Source organism: Botryllus schlosseri, chromosome 2 (assembly GCF_051294905.1).
Source record: "Botryllus schlosseri isolate E-star chromosome 2, Bs_hap1, whole genome shotgun sequence".
NCBI classification, from domain to species: domain Eukaryota; kingdom Metazoa; phylum Chordata; class Ascidiacea; order Stolidobranchia; family Styelidae; genus Botryllus; species Botryllus schlosseri.
Window position 1 is genome coordinate 28,485,009 of NC_137237.1, and position 12,140 is coordinate 28,497,148.

General features: G+C 39.9%; 1 protein-coding gene across 1 annotated transcript; it reads left to right on the forward strand.

Moving 5' to 3' along the window:
• Nucleotides 1-10,387: 10,387 nt before the first annotated feature.
• LOC145457791 (uncharacterized) lies at nucleotides 10,388-11,730 on the forward strand. The gene is made up of 4 exons (XM_080336075.1): nucleotides 10,388-10,515; nucleotides 10,941-11,039; nucleotides 11,458-11,513; nucleotides 11,579-11,730. Exons 1-4 carry the CDS (start codon nucleotides 10,430-10,432, stop codon nucleotides 11,641-11,643), a joined length of 306 nt encoding a protein of 101 aa, XP_080192201.1. The 5' UTR covers nucleotides 10,388-10,429; the 3' UTR covers nucleotides 11,644-11,730.
• Nucleotides 11,731-12,140: the final 410 nt, after the last annotated feature.

Here is a 12,140-nt window from a genome sequence, read left to right on the forward strand (position 1 = left end):
TAGTTGAAATCAAAACGAGCGAAAAAGTTTCCTTTTCAATGAGACACTTGATAGCTTGAGCTACATAGAAGCCAATTTGTTGCACATCTGAACAAAATGTTGTTAAGTATCGTCATCATATTTCTGTATAACAAATTTAAGTTAGTTTGTTCGAATGATATTCATTATACAAAAAAAGTGCGAATGGAACTCAAAAAGGTTCAAAAGCACTGCTTCAGACCACTAGTTTCGAATAAAGCAAATTACCACAAAGCGACTCTCTATGTGGTAATTTGCTTTATTCGAAACTAGTGGTCTGAAGCAGTGCTTTTGAACCTTTTTGAGTTCCATTCGCACTTTTTTTGTATTTTTTTTTTGTATATTGAATATCGAATAAAGCAAATTACCACAAAGCGACTCTATGTGGCGAGATAGCGCAGCGGTATAATCCGCGGCTGCAACACCAATGGGTGCGGGTTCGAGTCCGACCAAGGTCGACTTCCGAATTCCGATACCTAAGTGTTGGAGGTTTACCTAGGCTCCTCCTCGCCACCTCATCCGCGTCAGCGGTGTCTTACAAAAGCCTAGAGGTTGGCCGTGCTATAAGTCGGCAGTTACGGAAAATAAGAAGAATATCGGTCTGGTGTTAATGACCATAGTAGTTGACAAACACCATGAATACCCGAAAACAAACAAACAAACAAACACAAAGCGACTCTCAACTGCTTAGGTTCTAATGCAGACCTAGGCAAAGTGCTGCCCGCGAAGCTATTCTGTGTGGCCCGCGAAAGGTTATTTGGAATTCAAAACATAAAACTTGCTTTTTGAATGACTAAAACCATAGGCTGTATCCACTGAGCAGGAAATTCGATTACTTTGAAGCCTGTTCATTAATATGTCACGATTACGCTGCCTACGTACCTCACATGCGTATTCCAGATTAAAAATAACGGCAATGTGGCAAAGTTTGAGTAGCAATTAAAGTCACAAGAAATCACTCTTTCCGTATAGTTGAGTTCAAACCTTCTTTGTTGCCATTGTCACATTTCGCATTATACGGTATGTGTTTCAAATTGCTACGTGATACGTTTCCAAGTCCCTAATTCGTAAAACAAGTCAAACAGTACTCGCCATTACTATATCACTCATTATATCTATCACCCAAAATAGATGTCAAAAAAAGAAAGCCTAAAACTGAAATTCAAAGAAGGTCCAGAGCAATAAATATTTGTATACTGGAGTCAGGGGAAAACCCGTCCTTTTAGCTTTTGCCGAGGATGTCGTCGAGATTAAGGATTTTAATTAATGTGGGTCTTATGACAAAAACACGAAGCACTTAGTAAAAGGAAGGCGAATTTCAGAAAAACAGCAAGCTTCGCTCAACATCAAGGCTATATAAGCTGCACACTGCTCGGAAGGCAGCGACCGAGACAATAAGTTTTTACTATCGCATATACATTTCAGTGCAGTGGTTCTAGAAGTGGGGGGGGGGCGGGAAAGCATCTGAAGGGGCGTGCGAAGCCGCAGTTTAATGATATTTTTTCGCGCTCAGCGCGATTTACCCCCGGCTTATACTTGTTGCTCTGTGTTTTGTCCGACTTTTATCTTTCAGAATTCTCTCATCAACAGCCATAACCTTCCATGCCAACCAACTATCCGTTGGGATTGCTATCATTCTGATCGCACTATTTAATATTTTGCGATATATCTTGATAAGGGGCGCGAAATATTTACTATCATAAAGGGAGGCGTGCCTAAAAAAGTTTGAGAACAACTGTTTTAGAATCTTAATAGAAGAACGTGGTTAGGGGTTTAAAGAGAGTTAGAAATGTATCATGTTAACATTGTTTCGAATCATGACGGCTAATAAATATTTTTTTAATAACCGTCACTTTCTCTTTACCTAACATCAACACATTCATTAAGCATCAGTTATTAACATCAACACATTCATTAAGCATCATTTATTAACAATGTAATTTAGAAATGAAATTACATCATCATCAGCAAGCACTTGGCTGAGAAATGAAATTAAAACACGCTGAAAAATTTAGCTAAATTTTTTCACTCGGCCCGCCAACGTATTTTTTACTTCTCATTTGGACCGCGGAGGAAAATAATTGTCCACCCCTGTTCTAATGCAACGCCGACAATGCCCGAATTGAAGTTGTCAAGGTTAATGGCTACAAAGATATGAGGGCCACAATTGATTTGATCATTTAATTGAACTTGACGAACATTACGGTGGGTCACTAATCCACGCCCTTACTATATGCTATGTAAAATTATTCTCATTTACCAGCAGGTACGAGTATAGAGTACGTAAATTGAATGTTAGGTAGGCTTACCATACGTCCTCTTTTAAGAGGATTTGTCCTCTTTTTTGACTTTCTTGAAAGTGTCCTCGGAGGACGCCCTTTTGTCCTCTTTTTTGAGATTTTGTCCTCTTTTTCGAAAATTTAGGAAATTGCGAGTGATATGCCGCAAATTAGCGCAGAAGTGAAGCTCCGGCGGGTATTTCGGAGGGAAAAGTGGTGATTTCAGCTCTGAGTGGAAATGAAGACCTTTTTTTTTTTTTTTTTTTTTTTTTTTAGTCATCCACCTGGTAATGTGGAGTGAAAAACGTGTTTTTGAGCTCTGAGTGGAAGTGATGACCTTTTTTTTTTTTTTTTTTATTTTTTTGTTAGTCAACCGATCATGAAGCGGGTGAAATTTACTGTTTTTGAGAATTCTTCTCCGGTTATGCTTGACTGAAATTTTTGAAAAAGTGTCCTCTTTTTTCATTTCCGAAATATGGTAAGCCTAATGTTAGGCTGAACGAAATTTTGACCAATGTTAGGGCACGGAAATCATGTTGAAGGTATATATGCGTAGCAGAATTTTACTAGTAATTTGTGGAAAGCTAGGGGATACAATCATTAGAAGTCGCGAAGAAGTTAGGTCACTTCTATAAGACTTCTCTAGCTAAAGTCAATACGGCAACATACGTTGAATTGGGACTCAATTCGGTATCACTTTCCTTATCGCCGACCTCACTGCAATTGCAGCGATTTAAAAAGCCCAGAAAGTATAATGAGCTTAAAAGTTGCAGCAAAGATCCGATGAATGATGGATGACTGATTCGTTGAAGAGGAAGTGTAAGAAAAGTCGCCATTGAGAATGCATTGAACTCTCGAAATTGCCATTGTGGCATTGTCGTGGAGCGCAAAGCATAATAAGGCTATATAAGCAGGGCATGGTATGGTATGGTATGGCATTGAACGAAATTTCGGTATGGAATATGGAAAAATGCAAGTATGGTATGGTATGGAGATTTCCCATGATATGTAATGCTTTTTCCATCCTTCCATACTTTTTCCATACTTTGACAGTGTTGCCAGAATCATGACTTTGATCCTACTTTCGATTTGTCAAGTTCATTGCATACCTCAGAAAATCGCTCACTGTCTATGTTCATATCTCAAATTGTGATTCATGACTCACCCACCCTGGACGATATTTATTTGAAGACAACAAAGTTGCGCAACGCGCATATGAAGGAAAATAATATTAATAATAATTTTTCAATCTAAATATCATAAAAACGAATAATATTCGACCGCTTTCGTGTTACAACTTGCATTTCGTTTATCGTGACTTCCACTCCGTAAACTACCTATGGAGTTGTAAAATCGTAGACTCTGACAATGTAAAAGTTACATGAACATTTTGATCAATTTGTTGAACTTGTAAATAATTTTCTGCGCTTTGGTACGATTATCATCACGCAATGTCCATTTGACATAACCGCATTGTATTTCAAAGAAGATTGCTAAGTATGGTATGGAAAATTGCCAAGTATGGTATGGAGCGATTGGGGTGGGTATGGAGTATGGAAAATTTCCATTCCATTCCATACCATATACCATGCCCTGACTATAAGCACCACTGTCCTATACCTTATCAAAACCATACAATACAATCTGGTATCGCTGCGTTCATACAAATCCCGGTGGATTTCCAGCGGATTTGATTGTCGCTATTGTTCATTTTCTGGAGAATGCAGTGCAACCTGTACTCACTCTCCAATGTATGCATTTAATATCCTGTAATCGAATACCGCTATGGAACATGAGTAGGGCATTGTGATGTGAGGCGTTTCATTTAGGACTGTGTTTTGTCTCATAGGATATGCTCTTACGAGTATCTATATTCTTCGGTGTGTAATTTTTACAATGCGTCGTTCAGTGCATTCATAATAAATTGATTTCAATACAGAATACCTTCCGAATTAGTAAAGCTGTGGTATAGAATAAAATCTGTAACGGATATGATATGAATCGTGAATAATGTATCATGATAAACGAAATTGTGGCGTTTTCCATTCACAAGATTTTTTTTCAAATCTTATAAGACGATTCCCATTAGGTTGTACAGTATCGTAGATGCGAGATCGCGGATGTCTTATTCAGAAATTAAATGCTTACGGAGTACGCTTACGGCAACCTGGAAGCCTTTGAGGAGCCCAAAATTTTCTCAGAGTCACAAGAACTAAAATCGACTACATTACACATCTAACTACAGTCTACACATACTATGGGTTACTGGTGGACAAAATGAACTGTGTATCAAGAGTGTTAAATGAACAAAACCCCTAAAGTAGATTTTCCCACTAAACGAAAACATTATAACGAACAGTTATTGAAAATCAGTGTAACTACCTAATCCTGATTATAAATATTGCACATAGAATCGGCATCTCAGAAAGACGGACTTTTGATTTCGAAGCCTAACCTTTCGTGAGTATATGCCATTTAACACAGCGTATCATCACAACATTCACAGGTCAACTATGGACCGCGCCTAATTGCCTGCAGCCAATGATGTACAAGCGAGGCGCGTTATCACTTATCATATGTATAGAGTTGCGTGTGTCTTAACCTCCTCGATTCCATGAGACTAGCTCAAGGAAAACTGTGAATTATTCTACAAGGAAATACAATGTTATTTTGATGTTTAACATTGGCTACCCCAATGGAGGTTCGACAATAACAATTAGAAATGCTTTTACACTCGGTGCTCTTCCTGGAAATAGCACTGCGGAGACGACCACGGTGGAATAGTAACATTAGGGTCGGACTAAAATTAAGACCGACGTATATGCCACTGAGGCCGAATCAATGCACGCCTTTACACATTATGCGCAAAAATGAACAATGTAACCTACTTTATATTTCAGTGTCGTGGTAATTTTTCAGTAAAAATATCATTCTATCTGCCAAATAAATACATGACAATTCCGCCGTTGTCACAAAAACCACCATGCATTAATTTAGGCGCTGTGCACTAAAAGTCAGTATATTGAAGCGTGTCTTTCAGGTCCGACGTTACCAATAAATTTGTACCAATTTATTGTCTTTATTCCATTCGAAGGATTGGAATGAGTCGTTACAAAGTATCATTGAGACGTGACGGTGGTGACTCATAAATTATTCGTCAAGTCAATATCTTATAAGAGAGAGGTTGTAAACTTCAGTCATCAATTTCGTTTGAACCGTGGTACAAAATTACAATAATGTGTCTCGAATATCTAGCTGAAAAGTTGGTTACGAGGGTTGAATAGGAATGATGTAATACACTACATTACTTTCACTGTACGCGGCCATACGACCATACCGGTACATCACGTGCTGCCATGTTAAGAGTCCCCCTGTTATATGCACTAGCTCAGATGGATTGCCTGTTGATCCATAGAGTAGTATCGTATGCACATTCTGACCAATGGTGCAGAACCCGATGTGCATCATTCGGATTTTATCTCTAGGGCCAATGACGAAATTTGAGTCTTTTATCGTGAAGCGATATTGTCGTGCTTCGGATTGACTCCTATATTTTCGCAATGCCGAACATGATACCATTTTATAGTTAATATTCAATCCGCTTCCATCTCAAATCATTACAAAAGATTTCTACAGAAGAATGCAAGCAATTTACTTTTGTTTGTCAGTTATGTACATACCGAATGCGAATGTAAGAATATATTTTTATACATGGAACGGAAAGACCTCATTTGGCCTTCGGAATCCCAACTGACGTTACACAATCGAAGGGAAGGATCTTCAATTACATCTGATATTTTAATTCAATCTCAGTTATGGATAAACTGATGAATTCATTTGCTCTACCTGAACAATTTTTGCGAACGATTTCAGAAGGCCATAGGCATATAGAGGCTTGTCGAAATTCTAGTTTCAGATAGTTTCATGGCATGGAAGGTTAAGACTGTTGATGAGAAAAATATGAAATTCGAACTATATATAGAGCAGGGGTCGCCAACTCAAAATAGGTCGCGGGCCACTTTTCCAAATTCCTAGAGGCCGCGGGCCGCATGACATCAATATCGAGATAAAAGTAAGCAGCGCAGTTCAACTATAGAGATCTACAATCTCTTTAGCTCAACAACCATCGTTTGATAACTCTACGTTATTACAATGCTGTGCTCTCTAACATGGGCGACGGCTATAGTCACCTCAAAAGAGATTTTTTATTTTATTGAACAAACACAAATACAGCAAAGAGTATCATGATGATCAATTTCATTATATTTTGAACTATGAGCTGTACACGATACCTGACAACACTCTGTAGCCGCTAAAACAGAGGTGGCTAACATTTTTGCTATTCACGGCCGCATTTCGATTACTCATGTAGCCTGCGGCCGCATACCGGTGGTTAGTCGTAATAAACTAGCTGGGGCCAAATATCCACGTTAAACTGTCCATGTCCATTGCCGGTACACTCCGAACTAATCTATCTGCGCATATCGGCTTACTATGCGCACCGAAATCGTTAACAGTTATGTTGTAAAGAGCCACAGTAAACCGTTCTCTAGTCGCGCGAAGCGCGGAAAATTTTCATGTTCATGAGTGAATTTCGTCAATAAATATTAGTATAGTTTCACATATTACTATAAAATATTTATCCTTTGTCGGCCAATGTGATCAGATTCACCGATATAGCTGATGCAGGGGGATATCTTCGAAAACTTAGGGTAGTTATTAAAATTGTCTACAGCCGCATAATTTCCCTTCTACTGCCGCAGATTGGCCACCCTTGGATTAAAGAATCAATATTGGGGTTAGCTAGACACGGTAGTCTACTTGCTAGACAACTATTTCATCGTAAAGCATGGTCTTTTGGAGAGCCCGAAGTCGTTTTTCAAGCGTCTCTGTCTTGGCAGTGGTGGGCCATTGCACGTCAAGGCAATATGCCCATTCGTACCAGCAAATTCTTCATCCATGGAATGATATTACCATGCCGAAGCCGTATCAACTAGTGAGTAATAGTGATATTGGGCACATAGAATTGCTTACTTTGAAAAACAACAACATTATGTTTCAACTGAAATCCATTTCAGCGTTTCAAAATGATTTACTAGGCGTTTTTCTGAAATTTTTCAAATCAGGTCGCGGGCCGCAAAATAGGACCTCGCGGGCCGCATGCGGCCCGCGGGCCGCGTGTTGGTGACCCCTGATATAGAGTAACAAGTATATGATTAAGACGTAAATCACGCGCAGTGCGAAAAAAATTCGGTCGACCGCTGCTTCGCGCCCGCCTTCTGATGCTTCCACGCCCCCCAGTTTGAGAACCACTGCGCCGGAGATTTCTTCGAATTTTTGAAATTATGTGCAAAAATAATTCTAATCTATAGCAAACGCTCAATAATCTAAATCGGGCGAAGTTTGTACATTTTTTGCAAATCAAAATTGCTCTCATGCCCGCAATCAATATCCCCCGCTATTCGCTTTACCCGACATATTGCGTGCCTTGCAGGCTGAATTCGGTTTTGCACAATACGTAGATTGATCGCAGAGAAGAGCAGTGATGGAGATGCCTGTGTGACAATGCAGTTTTCAAATCCTCGTTGTCTTCCTAATCACAAGCGAGAAATGAACTCCTTAAGAAGTCATGTTCATGTTCACGTTTACAAGTTCGAATTACAAACATACTCATCCAGGCATCCACATTGCGATTGTTACGTATCGTGCCGGCACCGCCGGTAAAATGTAGGCTCGGGGCGCAACGTTACGTTACAGGCGACGAATTTGAGAATTGAGAAGTAAAATTTATTAATTCATATCAGTTAACAAATTTCCCCGCCTGTTGAGGGTATTATCCCCGTTTGTTGGAACTATAATTGAAATGCGGGTGGCTCTGCCAGTAGCACTATTGAGGTATTACTATCCTCACACGTGATATTACACGATATGCGTGGAAATGCTTTCGGCATTCTAGTATACGCCTCTACGCCTCCGTATTTGTTAGTGGCGATCGTGATTGGCCTCTTTGACGCCACGGTTAATTACATCGACAATGTGGTCGTGTGCAGACTTTAATGTCAAGCAAATCTTTTGAAATTAAGCGCAGCCCGAAGTTTAAACGAGATCGCAGCAGGCAAGTTATGTGGTAGCATGAGGTAATTGCTGAAAATTCAAAACCTCACACGGAAGCGGAGAAAGTTCTTCATCCGGCCTGCACTAAAATTTTGACAAAATGTCTGGGACCAAAGCTGAGGAAGAATTGAAAACGATTCCAATGTCAAATGATACCGGTCGTAGACGTATTTGTGACATGCCCGCAGAGATAAAAGATGCCCTCATTTCTTTGAAGCAGAGCAAAGCTTACTTGACTGCTCCGAAAAGGTAGAAGTACTTCGATCAGAGACGATCTCTGTACGACTGTGGTTGCTGCTAAATATTCTGTTAGTTTGCCGGTGCTGTAGGCCGAAAAATGCTTAGAACTACTGTGCTATTGTGCCGCGAACTATTTTTCACTTTCAAAGGTCGCAACGAGGTGAAAAGGGTTAATAACCACTGTACCAAACTATACACGAAATTCACCTCGCGTGGTCAGTAAAAGCAAATTGATCTGCGATAGATATGGGATCAAAAATATTTAGTAATATTTGATCCTGCTACAGCCTACCCTCGCACAGCATTAAACCCACAAATTTGAACCATGTATCTTCAGGAAACCAACATTGACAGACAAACTCTTACGCTAGAATTCATTTACCTAGACCAGACCTGGGCAAAGTGTGGCCCGCGGGCCAAATGCGACCCGTGAAGCTATTCTGTGTTGCCCACCAACGTATTTTCTACTTCTCATTCGGCCCACGGAGGAAAATAATTGCCACCCCTGACCTAGACGAAGAAAAATAAACCTCATGGGCACCGTACGGATAACATACGGAGTTTAGAGCTTGACGGCATCCGCAATATCTTACTTGAATATGTCGCTGCATCGAGAGAAAATACCGCAATTCAAATAAAAAAAGTCAACAGAGCCTACCGAACGAACAACTAAAGACGTCTTTATCCATCTATCATGGATTCGTCCTATTTCCACCTGCTTCCAAAAGCAATTGATTTCTGCGGTCAGTGAGTGTTACGACACAGTTAAAACTATCATGATATATTCTGTTTGCGCGAAAAATTATCGAGATGACAGGTTTCGCGTCGTCAGGAAAAGGAGAAGCCGTTCGCACTTTCATATGTATGACTTGAAGTCTGTTTTTATCAAAACACGCCAACATAGTTTGTGCCAACAGCAGTACTTCGTGTATCAAGTGAAAGTAGTACACTGAAGTAAAGCGATCACTTCATATTTCGAAATTTTATGCTTATGACGTCATATTGGGTGCTAACAATTACCCCCGATGTGTGTCATCCCAAAATACCCCGCTTTATTACAATATGAATATACTATTGAATTCGGTATTGTAGAACGAAGTGTCTTGGTTACTTAGATACAACGCAATAATCGTTATCCGCCTACTGTTAAACAAGCTCCTAAAATCCGGTTGGCAAAATAATACAAAAGCCCTATTGTCTACTTCGTTTTCAATGTAATGACTAACATATGGAATCTAATGGTACATATTTCCTTAATATTAGAATATAAGGCGGCATCTTACAACGAATTTCACTCGTCTGTTTTATTCGACTGCTGTGTATGGTAAAAATGTGCGCAGTAGCAATGTGTGTAATAGCAATAGTTTGAATAAAGGTTTGGCTATGTGATATATAGCTGAACTGAGTATTCAATGATAACTCAATAATTTCTGGTAGACGTTCGTTTTATATTCTTTCAATAATCTCAGAAGCTGTCGTTGTACTCTGTCACTCGGTTTGAAGTGGCATGCAGATATTTCTACTTATACTTCAAACTTGTCCAAATGCTAAATTCGTCATTAGTCGATGTTCATGTTCTTCAAGTTTATCGGTCATCAACATAGTTTACTGTCAGCATTTCTTATGGAGTGGACTATGCCGGTCCTATACATTTCACCTGCACCGTGTACATACACGACAGTGTCAATTATCTCATTCATCCCTCTATCTCCAAGACAACTCCATTGTTTTATCACGCATACAGATAGGAGATTTGAATTTGAAAAATAACTGACGATATGAGGGGACTAGTACTTGCAACTTTTCTGGTGCTGGCTATGGTGACATCGAGCCATGCATGGCTTCATGTTCACTTTCATTTTGGGTAAGATTTATCAATATACATATCTTCTATCATAATTGATCTTTGGAAACGCCTCGCACATTGCTCCAAACGCCTACTCCATTCCATATAACAGATTTATGACATCATCAATATTGGTCGGTCGTTTAAATTCACTAACAAGCGACCCTCACGTTCCGACATAACCCATATGCGATTGCAAGATCGAGCGGAAGTTGAAAGCAAAATGAATAGGCGCTATGTTACGCTTTATTTACTCCGCTTCGTTATAAGGCCGGAAAAGATTGACCTGACTCCCCGCACTTACGATCTTAATTCTTATTAAGACACTATTACTTCAATCGAGTCGCAGTGATTCGTGACATTGGCAAAATACTTTTCCACTTTCCATAGGTGCTATTAATGTCCACTTAATTTACTAGGGTTAATGTTTGCTTACTTTGCAGGGATGAAGCAGGAGAGCCTGGCGAACATGAAAAGCCGGAGGAGCACGAGGGTGAGAGGCATGAAGATGTTCATTTTCACTGGCGTCCTGCGAGTAGGAGGTAAGATTCAACGATATATAAATATTTGAATTGTACCATTGTACAAAGATTGTATCGGTCGAAACATCTCGTACATTACCTTAGATGCCTCATCTATTCCTCGCACCAGATATAGTCACCGTCAATATGATTTGGTATAGGTCGCTGACGACCAACCGAGGGATCGTCAGCGCATTCTGGTAAACCAGAAGTTGAAACTAAAATCAGAGGGAGCTCTGTGACATGTTATTTGCCTTGTTCTGTTATCAGACTGGAAGAGATTGTGCTACCTCGTCTTAGAAACTCATAATTTTCATCATTGAGGCATTATCATATTAAAGGCACGCGAGTTTCGGGACAATGGCTTAATACTTTTGCGCATTCCAGATGCCAATGTGTCCACCTAATTTACGAGGGTCAATGTTTGCTTACTTTGCAGAGATGAAGAGGGAAAGCACGAGGAGCACGAACATGAGAGGCATGAAGATATTTCAGGTATTATTCCATATTGTTTCTAAAGATAATGCAAATCCATCATTTTCGCTATACCCTATTCACAGCCATGCTGAGGGATATCATCCAGCAACATCGTAACGACGGGAATGCGGCAAACTCCTTTCAGTAGGAAGAATGCAGTCTTGATTTAATATCTCAAACCGGCGCAATCATCGGATGTGATTAAGAATAGAAAAAATACATCATGTAATTCAAAGCAACGTGATATATTTGCTTCCTACCTTCGGGTGTTCTATGAAGGACTGAAATATTTCTGAAATGGGTTATGACAGAGAGAGAGAGAAAGTATTTATTTTCATCCAACCGAAATACCCAACAAACTGGCAGCAATAACAGTGGTACAGAAAATAGGCACGTACTGGATACGGTATTAAATAGGAATGGTCGATCCGACCTTTCATATAAACTATATAGTCTGATCCCACCCGCCTCAAACATCCCTCTACACCAGGGGTGGGCAAACTACGGCCCGCGGGCCGCATGCGGCCCGCAACACCGTTCTGTGCGGCCCGCGAGAGTCTAAAAAAAGTTTTTTTTAAATATTGATAAAATGCAGTGGTTCTCAAACTTGGGAGCGTAAAAGCATCAGAAGTGGGGCGCAAAGCT